At 40.2% G+C, this 12,597-nt stretch overlaps 1 protein-coding gene across 22 annotated transcripts in view; it reads left to right on the forward strand.

Annotated features, from left to right (window-relative positions):
- CELF2 (CUGBP Elav-like family member 2) overlaps nucleotides 1-12,597 on the forward strand; it is a 568,513-nt gene that overhangs the window by 526,254 nt on the left and 29,662 nt on the right. For all 22 annotated transcript variants that reach the window (XM_075762404.1, XM_075762317.1, XM_075762230.1 and 19 more), the window contains one exon: nucleotides 5,019-5,153. In XM_075762404.1, coding sequence (XP_075618519.1) covers nucleotides 5,019-5,153 — 135 coding nt within the window. The remainder of the gene's footprint in view (nucleotides 1-5,018; nucleotides 5,154-12,597) is intronic.

The following is a 12,597-nucleotide window of genomic DNA, read 5'->3' on the forward strand; positions in this document are numbered from 1 at the left end:
GAGGATCCTAAAGAGGATGCATGTTAATTAATAAACCTGTTGACACAATCATCTCTAGACCATGCTGGATGACAGCATGTGCCATGAGTCCTTGCTGACAGTCCCATTGGGGTGCTCACTTCAGCAGGCTCCTTGCTGTTCTTCACTTAGGCGTGTGTGACAGCAGCAAGCAGTCTTCTTTCCTGAAGGCACTGAAGCTGACACCCTGCAACATCTGCAGAGCTGGTTTGTGGCCAGTGTCTTTTAGTCACCTCTACAGTAAAACAGACTGGGTGGGGAGATGACTTCATCACTGCCTAGCTCTTGTTTCTTAATCTGTTTTTGGCATTGAAACTCGTTCTGTCAAGTTGATGGGTTCCTCTTGTGCTTCCATAGGAAATGTCCCACTCTAAAAAATGTTTTTGTAGGAGGAGGCAATGCTGGTGTTCGTTTTACATCCACATAGGTGCGACGGTGATTCATGAGCCTAGAGAGATCAGTTGTTTGTTCCGCTGCCTGTTGACCTTGTCTTGCTTGCTGTGCTTTTCCTTGACCACTGTACGGGGCGCGTACGCTGCCTTCCAGCTTCACAGCCCTCTATGCTCCATAGCCTTCTGCATCCTCGCATGCATGGGCAAAGCCGTGCACATAAAATGCAATAGAAAAAGCAGTATTAAATTGCTTCAAAACCCATTTGCTACTAAACTGAGGTTTGGAGAAAAAGTCCATTTATTTTCCAGAATCATGTGGGATTTCATCTAGGTGAAGTTATTTTGCAGTCTCTCCTCTAGTACCGTTCTGTAGTTGTTTGCTATTATTTAATCCTAGCACATGTGCTGTTCAAAAGTCCAAGGTGGAAACCTCCCTACAGAAGAAATATAAGCTGATTATGACTGATCCTTCTGATGAATAACTAACCAGTGGGTGATAGAAAACCACGCTGCTATGGTGGAGAGCAACCCACTGCTTTCCCAAATCTCTGTTACAGAATGGCATGAAATATGGCCTCAGTGAAGACCAGCAATGTTTGCTGGACATTCTTTGCCGAATTACTTATACTTCTTATGAAAGAGGAAGCTAAATGATATTTGAGGACCAAATACCAATCCAGGATGAAAGTGGATTCCATATCTCATTTTGATAACCACTGTCTGCTTTGTTTGCAAAGAGCTGGACTGCAGCTTAAGTCTTCTCCATCCCTGAAATCTTGCTTGAAATAATCTGCAGAATCTTACTATCAAAGAAAGAGGATTTTTTTAATTAAAAAAAAATATATATCCGAGGCAAGCAAGTAGGTCAACTGAGTAATTAAAAAAAATAAATTAAAATGATTCTTGCATATCTGAATTTCTATCTGAATTGTACTTTTTGACTGAAAAGTTCTCAAGTTAAACCAGAGAGAGGATTTGAAAACTTATGAATTTCCTTACCATCTCTGGTTTCAGAAATGTGTTTGTTAATATGATGCTGCTTCCAAAACTCTAGTTTTAGACTGATAGTAAAAATAAAATATTTTTAAAATATTCAGTCAGCCTTTCCTGCTTTAGAAAATGACTTCGTTAAAGATTTGAGCTGGTTTAAGCAGTTTTATTCTATTCATTTGGGTATCCAATATCTAATTCTTTAGTATTTATAAAATGTCCATGTAATTAAGGTACAGTTTTGCCATTTCAGAGTTATTTTTGTATTTTAAGCACTTAAACTTTGTGAGATCTGGTTTAGAAGACTGACCAAATTGCCACAATGGCCCATGATCATTTTATTTAGCAGTTACACCTAGTTGTCTAGGTTAATAATGACTTGTGACTAGGGTAGCTTTATTGCACCTTGCAAAATAATTTGGGTTGGTAGGGTTTGAGAAAAGCCTTGGTCTTTAAGATGGTCATTAGCCTCCAAAAGAAACCTGGAAGAGCTTTTTTTGGTCACATAATTCCTCCAAGTGTGTTGTGCAGATTCCAGACTACAAAGCAGTGGATTTTTGGATCAGCTAAAACCTTACTCCTAACATTGTCATTGTGGCACATTTTCAAAAGCACCTGAGCTGACTTTGGGCGTTTGACTGAGGCACAGAAGTTAGAACCTCAGCCAAGCTAGTGCTCACCTGAGACCTGACCTGCCTGATGGAACACGCTGTATTTAAATGCAGGGGTTTATTCACAAATAGATGCTTATATCAAGGTTCACCTCACAGTTCCTAAAACAGTAAGAATACCTCTTTATGGGGCTCGTTGATTGTACCAACCTGAGTCTGCAGCATATGCGTTTGAAAGTAATATCAACTCTGCATTATTGCAGGAGTTCTCAATTCCTAGAAAATACCTTGCCTTCATTGCATTTTTTTTTCCATCTGAAACATACTTAGAAGGTATTACATTTAACCTCTTTCTTTTTTCATCTTCTCAAAGTTGTTACTAAATTCCCCTGGTTTGAGAAATGGTGTGCAGGGAGAAATAATATCTCTTGTTAGACAAACCAATGTTCAGAAAAAATCAGACAAGTTTCCGGGCACTCAGGCTCTTCTTTGGGTGTTCCCCAAAACTCATGCAGTCTTCCCAGCTCTATCACTTGGTCTAAAGAAGGTATTGCTCCTCCTACTGTAGGTAGACTACTGCCTAACCTTTTGTGTGTACATATAATAATCAACTCTTTTAGTATTTTGGGTTTATGCACTTTGTCAATTCTACTGAGGGCTCAAGCAGCATGCACAGATCTTCCTCGTGTCCAAACCAAAAAAGAGAATCTCCAATCTCCTTCACGTCCATATGTAGACACCCAGTCTGAACATCGTTCCTGTGGACAGTTGTATCTTGTTCAGAGGATCCTGATTGAAGATCCAGTCTGGTTAATGCTAGCACCTAACTTGTAGCTGCATTTTAGTCTCTTACTGAAGCAGTTCACCTTAGAGTAAGTTCCTAAGTCCTTTTTCTAGTCCAAGGTAAAAGGTAGCTACTTATGAAGGCCTCTGGAGAGGCAGATTCCTGTCCCTCTGATTTAAGTCAAATGAATGCTATTTACAGAGGTTCGTGGGAGGAGGGGCCTGTTTAACAAATTTAGTTTCCTTTTATGACAAGGTCACCCATCTAGTTGACCAAGGGAAGCCAGTTGATGTCATTTTTTTAGATTTCAGTAAAGCATTCGATACTATCTCTCACAGTATCCTTCTGGACAAAATGTCCAGCATACAGTTTGACAAAAATATAGTGCGATGTGTGAGCAACTGGCTGACGGGTCAGGCCAAAAGAGTTATCGTAAATGGGGTTACATCAGGCTGCCAGCCAGTCACTAGTGGGGTTCCCCAGGGCTCCATTTTAGGGCCAGTTCTCTTTAATGTTTTCATATACAACTTGGATGTAGGACTAGAAGGTTTTGTGAGAAGGTTTGCAGATGACACCAAATTGAGAGGAGCTGTTGATTCTGTCGAGGGTGGAGAGGCCTTGCAGAGAGATCTGGACAGATTGGAGAACGGGGCAATCACCAGCCGCATGAAGTTTAATAAGGGCAAGTGCCAGATTCTGCACCTGGGAAGGGGCAACCCTGGCTATACATACAGACTGGGCGATGAGATGCTGGAGACCAGCCATGCTGAAAGGGACTTGGGGGTCTTGGTCAACAGCAAGTTGAACATGAGTCAGTGGCATGCCCAGGCTGCCAGGAAGGCACCAGCCGTATCCTGGGGTGCATCAAGCACAGCATTGCTAGCCAGTCTAGGGAAGTGATTGTCCCAGTCTACACTGTGCTGGTGAGGCCTCACCTCGAGTACTGCGTGCAGTTTTGGGCGCCACAGTACAAAAAGGACATAAAACTATTGGAGAGTGTCCAAAGGAGGGCAACAAAGATGGTGAAGGGTCTAGAGGGGAAGACGTATGAAGAGAGGCTGAAGTCCCTTGGTTTGTTCAGCCTAGAGAAGAGGAGGCTGAGGAGAGACCTCATCATGGCCTACAGCTTCCTCACGAGGGGGAGCGAGGGGGCAGACACTGATCTCCTCCCTCTGGTGACCGGTGATAGAACCCATGGGAACGGAATGAAGCTGCGATGGGGGAGGTTTAGGTTGGATATCAGGAAAAGCTTCTTCACTGAGAGGGTGGTCGGGCACTGGAACAGGCTCCCCAGGGCAGTGGTCACAGCACCAAGCTTGACTGAGTTCAAGAAGCGTCTCAGTCATATGCTCTGATTCGGTTGGTCCTGTGTGGAACCAGGAGTTGGACTCGATGATCTTTATGGGTGCCTTCCAACTCAGGATATTCTATGATTCTGTGATACTGTTACTTAATCACTTTTTTTTTTCATTTCACGTAAATTCTATTTATTGTTTGTCCTTTTTTACTTGCTATCTAAATTAAAGCCTTTGCTATTTGAATGCATCCATTTCTTGAAGGTCTTCATTGAAATGCAGGTATATCTCCCCTGCAACTTGTAAAATAATGAAGGGACAGATGACTGAGTAGACTTGATATCACAGTCCAGAGCTTATGGCCCAAAAGTCCCTACTTTGATGATGGCTCTGTGATCAGACTGATACTAATTTGATGTTCTTAGTTCATATGTGTTTTTAGAAATGAACTATCAAAAGGAAAATCAGCACAGTGTAGCCTTAGTATATATATTCAGAGGAGACACAGGAAACAAATTGTATTCATCCCAATTATATGACCCCGTCCTGAATGTGTTTTAAACATTAGTTATCGTCTTTACACCCCCTGCTGTATCAGGAAATAGTATTGCGCCTGGGCTTCACGTAGAGTTTAAATGACTTTTAATTCTACACTTTCCTTATAGAAGAGGCACAAACCAGGTTTAATTTTCCTAACCTATAGGCTGTTGCCTTTGCTGTATTCTCTCAGCTCTAAGGTAGAGAGGTGAGAGATGCTATTTGGGGACTGTAAGAGGTGGTTCCCAGGTTATAGGTGTCTTGGGAATGAAAACAAGAATCTCTTGGAAAGGTACAACCAAAGCTCCATGTCCATTGAAAATAGCTTCTTTTTGTTTGTTTGTTTTTTTAAATGGCATCTTTTAATTAACCCTATTGCTTCTCCACGCAGGCATGAACGCTTTACAATTACAGAATTTGGCAACTTTAGCAGCTGCAGCAGCCGCCGCCCAAACCTCAGCTACCACCACCAATGCAAATCCTCTCTCCACAACGACTGGTGCTCTGGGAGCCCTCACAAGTCCCGGTAAGAGCAGAGTGCTTGCTTTTGAAATACAAAAAAATGAAAATAAATGGGACAATGATAGATAAAACAGCGATTCCATGTTCTGAGTTCTGTGCTCATATAATTTCCAGAGACCTTTTTAATAGCTGAATACATTTTCGTTGTTGTTTTTTTTTAAGCAAATAACTAATTTTTCAAGTGGTCCAGTGCGGGCATGTTCACCTTTCCAGACTCATTTCAGGGGCCATTAAAGCCTAATGGACCCATCTTACAAAACTCTACATGAAAATTACAATTGCATGGGAAAATTAAGCTAAATTATACTTTTCAGAAATAATTCAGAACACGAGCCAGTCCTTCCCATCCTGCTTAAAGATCAACCAAGGTGGTTCTTTTTAATCCCTGAGAGACAGTTCTTTAATTCCCAGCACATCATGCATGTTTTGCCTTCACCCATCATGATTTTTTGTGAAGTCCTCTCTTTTACTCCTTTTTTTCCCTCCTGTAGGCTCAGTTCAGCTTTCTTCTGGTCCTGACAATACAGTTACAGAAGTGATATCAAATGCACAAGGAAGACAGATTCTGACTTCATTACATTAAGCAGGAGATAGATTTATGGGGGAATAAGGGACAGGATAAGAGGTGGTGGTGCCTCCATGACCACCATCTGGACTTTCAGCCATGCATGTCCGATGTCTGCAAAACCCTAGAGAGAAATCAGGGCGAATCTAGAGGTCAGTAACACTCCAGCATCTCCAGAATCCACGGAGAGAGATGTTGATTCAGTGTAGTTACTCTGGATTAACAGTGATGTAGCCAAGTCAAGAATCTGGCCACTTATCTTTACATAAAGGCTGCGGGGTATAATTATTTGCATCATGAAGTGTGTTTATTGCTGTTCTAAAAAACATTCATATTATTTTAGACACCACTAAAGAACATTTGTGTTTAATCTTGTTTAAGTGTGTATTTATTCCCCATGAAAAAGTAATTCATGGCAGACGGTTTGAGCTCATCAGTAAGGAAAACAGTCTTCACTGCACAATAGAACTGGGACCGAGTGTGGTGCCGGGTGTTAAAGCTGGCCAACGCTTCCTGTTATATTACGGTTTTATTGTTTGTTTGGGGGAGAGGTTAAATGGAAGGCAGCTTGGCTAAATATGAAGTTTGTGCAGCATTTTCCTGTTTCTGGTGTGAGCCTCATCTAGACCTAAAAATAATACTCGTTTGCAACGTCTCTGAGAAGCAGGTTGGGTGAAAATAATTTTGGTTTGCTGATATATTTTATTTTTAAACCTGAGAAATCTCTTCCCTCTGTCTTGGAGCTGGGGGCTTAGCGTTTTGCAAAAGGCTACTCTCAGCGTCAGTGCATCTGTGCTACTCCTGTCTAAATGTCACCCATTTATAGAAGTGGAAATGTTGCATTTCATGCATGCTCTGTAATATCTCTGCAGTTGGGTTATTAAATGTCTGAGCAGCCTGTCCTCCCAAAGCATGCTCAGCATTTCTTGAGCCGGACGGACAAGACTTCTCAGGACAACCCAACGTACTGCACTGCAGTGCAGAGGGGCTGGAAATGAACTTTCCTTATCGTCGCTGCTCTGCAGCGAAGTGGCACAGAACCTCAGGTAGCAGCAGGTCTCTGTCGTGCTCTTTGTCTTGCCGTGTTAGCACAGATTCATTCTTAAGGTCCACATTTTCCTCTCTCCCTCTCCAACGCAGTCTTCTTATCCAGCCTGGATGACTTGCTGTTCCCTCTTGTAACCTGGTCTCCAGGCTCCTTGAGTTACCTGGAAGGTGGTTTAGTCTGATGTCCAAGTCTGCAGAGGCACGTGGTTAGAAAGGTGCTTCAGCTGGGCTGGGCAGATACTTCTTTGGGATAACTAGAGCTTAGTATTGCTCAGGGTGGTGCCATAGAGCAGATGTAAGGTTTTTCCAAAGAGATTAATGATTTTGGCTAACTGAAGAGGTGTTATTTTCAAAAAATTCTGGACATTTAACCTTTGAAATAGTGTATTCAGAATGACAATTGTTTTTGAAAGTCTTATGGATGTTAGCTGCACACAAATGTTTCTAATATTAGACAGCTTGGTGTGTCAAAGAGAAAGTGTATATCTAATAGGTCCATTGACCTATTTATCTTGCACAACCAACCTAAAATCAAGCCTTGTTAAAATGTCCTTCAGTTTAACCTTTCTTATCTGGTTCCACATTCTCCACCCTATTAAATATTTTGTAAACCTTAATAATATCTTCAATGATTCTTCTCTGCTCTATAGAAAATGAATTTAGTTTGATAAAGCTTTTCATAGTAGCTCAAAGAATTTCCATTAAAACTTGAAATATGTTGGCAGAAAACATGTAAATCTGCCTTTCAATGTGTGGGTATTTGGAGGCCTTGAGGGTATTTTTTTGGTCTAGTTTTCTTTTAAAGAACACGTCAGTTTGTTGTGTTTCATAAGTGTAAATTATTTTGTCTGATTTCAAAGCCTGCACTAAGCCCAGGAAGAAATGTTTGTGTCTCTCCAGATAATGCATTAAATTAATATTTCTCAGTTCAGAAAACTGCCCAAATTTAGGAGTGCAAAGGTACATGCTTAAATTTAATCCTTTCCTTGATGCTTTTAAAGCCAAACTACTGCATGCAACAGGGATGGGCACGAGCATGTGCTTTAATAGGCCTTAAACCATGGCGGCCACATAAATCGTATCCATTTTTTTACCCATATATAAATGTCTGTCTCCTGAGGATGTCTCGTGAATCGGCCTTTGACCAAGAGCTCTTGTTCTATCCTTTGTAGACATAAGAGCCCCAGATGGTGATTACTTCAGTTAAAATTAATCTTGCAGCTTAATTTTACATAGGTAAGGTTTAGCAAACTTCAGTGCATCAAACTATTAAGGATGGGATGGTGGTCAGGCCAACTTTGATGCGTTTGCAGCACGGAAAAAGGCCAGAAGGTGAGGAACCAGCATGGCATCTGACATTTGAGGATGTCAAGTTTTGCTGCTGGCTTCTAATTGCAATATATTCAAAAAAAAAGAGAAAAATATTCAGCATCAGTGACTGTTCAGTCTGTATGAAACTCCCTCTTCAAGGTTCATACAATCACATATTTCCAAACAAAGTAAACTCCAAAGATCTTTTCTCTCATACATTCTTACTAAATAGCTTTGACCGCAAGAGAGTCTAAGGACACTCATTCTCCTCCATCTGCTAAATACTTTCCCTTAAGCTTGAAACAGTATTCATTCAGAAAGAACAGAGACAATGCAATCCCCCAAACTATTAATTTTTTTATAATTGTAAATTTATAATTTCAATTTTGCATACCCATGGAAGTCTCTCCCCACAGCATTGTTAGAAATGATTTTTTAAAAGCCTTTGCTTAAAAAAACATGAAAGATTAAGCTTTCATTTTAGTAAAAATCCCCTCAGGCAATAAATAGGTTCTTTTGTCTCTTGGCCCTGGAAAAAAAAATTGAAATGGTTTAAATTGCCCATGGTTAAAGTAACTGTTTCTTGCAATTATCAGATGGTAGTGAATAAAAATGAAAATGAAATCATGAAAGAATAAAAACCAGGTAAATGAATATTATGTCTTTCATGAGTTTCTCACGGGTCTTTTGAAGACTCATTTAATCATCTTCCTTGTCTTTTATTTTGATATGATAATTGTTTCCTTTATTTACTTTAATCACCTCTATTTAGTTAATTAATTCTTCACTTTCTTTTCAGTTCACTCACTTAGAATACTTTCCTATTTTAAAGGCAGGTACCTGTTGTACTTTATAACGTAAGGATTTGGGCTGGGGTAGATTTTACCTGACTCCAGGTTGTCTGAGCCAGTTTGTCTCAACTCCCTTTTGGCTGGGCCCAGGAAGTTTGCATTTCCCATTAACTGGGGAGGGATTTTGAAGGGACTACTTGAGGTGTAGGTATCGACACTGTACGTTTCTCAGTTTAGGCAGGATGAATCTCAGCTGAGTGTGAGGAACCTTGTCCTCTGCTCCACAGACTGTCCTTGACACGTCCTGCAAATGAATCGACTAGCAAAGAGCTCGCAGGGAGGCTGCTGCTCCAGAGCCTGCAGAGATTTATGGTTAATTCAGTGAGTGGTGGGAAGGCCTGGAGGTGGCTGTGAAGGAGGGACGTACAAGCTCAGGATCAGAGTATCTGCCTGTAATGCTGTCTGACATTTAATTTGCCTCAGTTGACCTGCTACCCTAATTTTCCCAAGGATAATAATGTTTATTCTGACTGTCCTGGGTGGTACAAGGTTGATGCGGCACTCTAAACAATTTCCTGATATCAGGAGCTATGAGGCTCATGATCTTTTTGCAAACTGATGTTAAGCAACAGCAGAAAAATGTTTTGTACTCACAGGAAGAATATGGAAGTTTGGTTTCAGACAGCAGCTTACTTTGTCATCTTGCCCTTCTCCATCACTGCACGGATTTTTATTGTTTAATGCTGTAACATTAGAGTCACGGAATCATATAGGTTGGTAGACACTTCCCAAGGTCTCTACTCCAGGCTGCTGCTTGCAGCAGGACCACTCAGAGCAGATTGGTGAAGGCCGTGTCCAGTCAAGGTTTCAGTATCTCCAAGGATGGAGATTCCACAGCCTCTGTGAGCTCATTTCAATTTTAGCTCTTAAAATCCATGCGTAAATGTTTGGCTTTTTTTCAGTAGCCACTAGGAAAGCCCTTCTATGTGCAAATGAAGAGACAAAACATCTAATTATACATCCAAATTTATCTGCATAAACATACACAATATAACTTCTAAGCTGCGGGGGGATAGAATTGCTAAACCAGAAGCTAATTCAGTTTCAGACTTAGGAGTCTTGATTTTCCGTGACATTTTCATGATTATTTGATTCTCTAAACTATTATTTATTCACACAGCTGAACTAGCTGTTCATGCTTCGGTAAAAAAGCTCTTCAGGTTTATGTGCTGTGTAAACCTAAGAGGAAATCTTTCTGAAAGAAAATACTGTCAATGTGGAAAGTAAGACTTTAACAACCTCTTCAAATCCAGCCCAGCTTTTGCCATATTATATCAGAATTCAGCCATTAACTTTTACGTTGGGAAAAAAAGCTCTCCTAAGCACAAAAGTCTAAAAATACTCATTTTCAGACAGATGCAGACATTGAAGAATAACAACCCCAAAAAAGGAAGTCTGTGAAGTATAGAATAAACTGAAAAAGAGAAAAAAGAAAAACCTGATTACAGTTCCTGTCCTGTAAGAATTAATTCATCCTTTCCCCCCGCTAAAAGCAGAGAATTATAACTTATAGTTAGCGTCCGTGGTTCATTATTTTCTCTACCCCCTAATGTAGCAATAAGATTGTCTGTTAGTTGTTGTGAACACAATTGTTGAAATGTTAGATATTTTACAGAATATCCAAGATGCTTCAGCTGAGAAGCAGTAAAGAATCTTCAAATAATCATTCTTAGAAGAGTCTCTTTTTGTTCACTTCAGTACAATACGTTTTTCTCCAATCAGTAGTGCAAGTCTGCCACCGTGACATTTTGTTAGAGGCCAGTACACCCACTGAGATAGCTGTGATTTGCTTCCAGGATGATCCAAAAATAACCCTACCGGTAGGTGTGTAGGAAGGTCTGACAGTTTGCTAAAGAATGAATTGAGGTAGATTTTTCGTGTTGGAAAAGATTGGTTTAAAATGCAGAATGGCACTCTTCATACTGTAGTACAAATTGATTATTTCTGTACCATTTCATGTGGAATTAATGCAGGTTCCATTATTATAAAATCATTTAAAATAAGCTTTATTAGTTTTGCAGTACCTAGGAAACTTCCCTAGCATAATGTTCATTATTTTTAGGATAAAGATACAGTTGATAAATATAACACATATCTTAAAAGGTTTATATATACAGTGAACATACAGTACACATACTTCAGATGGATGGACACCACGCAAGTGTATGATTTGCAATTTTATATTTAAATGTAGTAAAAAAAATTGAATTTTATATTTAAATCTAGTCATTGTTAGCACCATTATCTTAGTGCTCTGAGCACAGGGCAGTCCAATACCTTAACCCCTGATCTTAGCACCAGTTTTTTAAAAGTATGATGTTTGCAAGGAAGCCACAGAAGAAGATCTTGCCTTAGCATGCCCACCACTCACTGCCTCTCACCTGACCGCCTAGTTCAAGGAGATTTCTGAGAGGAGAAGTATGTTTCTGAACTGTTGTGTGTCAGCTGGGATTTCCCACGTAGTGTTGAGTTTCCAAGTCTGTGGTTAGGCTCCTAAAGAAGTGAATTGATTTTGACTGCTCTTAGTGCCCGGAGATTATGCTGCTTCTTGGAGAGATACATTGCTGCTAAGTCCATCTGATAATTAGGTCACCCTTAAGCAGGCATCCAAACACATGCGGTGGAGCCAAAAATAGGAAACTAGGCGTGCATTTTTGACCTATATTTGTGTTTTTAACAATGCTTCAAAATTTCTTAAATGCCTAAAGAGGAAAAGAGTAGGAATTGTGGCTAAAAATCTCCCAGAGTCCCAGCGCAGTAAAAGGAGAGGTAAAGGGTGATGAATTCCTGCGGAGCCTCCCTGGAACAGCGCTGTCCTCATTGGAAAAATGAGCCAGCGATAACCTGAAGGATGCTGATGGCAGCAGACAGGCCATCAATTAACCAGAATGACCTGTTTGCAGATTTGTCCCTTAAAATGTAACAGGTCTTTGTATATTCTCCTAGCAAATTGCTTTCTGAACAGGTATATCAATCCAGCCTAAAGGGTCTCAGGGAGGTTCAGCTGCTAAACGGCTGGGCTTAGGGTGGGCAGAACCTGGCAGTGAAGAAGTGTGAGGCTGCCCGACAACTGCAGTAGGAGATGTTCTGCAAAAGCTCCTCGCCTCTTTTTTAGATTAGGCATTACCATTTTATGAATTTTGGCACAGAAAAATCTCTGACTCTTTCCTCAGAATTGCATAAATACCAGAGTTGTATGCTGAAGGACAGAAACGTGCATATTTTTCTGTGAAGCATTGCGCTAGTTAAATCTTTGAGGTTAGGTTGGGGTTTTTTTGGAAACAGTGTACAGTACTAAATCATGGATTAGTGGGATCTAATTCAACAGGAGACATGTTTGTTTTTTAAACATTAGTACATTATCATTTTCCTAAAGTAAGAAATCCATTGCCTTAGCACATTTCAGGATTTACTTGCAGTATACAAATAACGCTTTGTAATACATTATATTTTGTAAGTATCTCTCTCTACCCCACTTTTAATCTCTATTTCAAGCCACAAGAATCCCAGTTTGTAAAAAAGGCTTTTTTTTCTTTCTGTTGGAAATACTGTTTCAAGTTCATTCAGGGTTCTTTTCTACTAAAGAAACATGATACTGTCAGCTTGGCTACACAGGTAGATATGTGAGCTTATGCTCCCTCTATATATATATATCCTACAAGAAGTTCCAAGCC

This window comes from Balearica regulorum, chromosome 1, assembly GCF_011004875.1.
Source record: "Balearica regulorum gibbericeps isolate bBalReg1 chromosome 1, bBalReg1.pri, whole genome shotgun sequence".
Taxonomy (NCBI): domain Eukaryota; kingdom Metazoa; phylum Chordata; class Aves; order Gruiformes; family Gruidae; genus Balearica; species Balearica regulorum.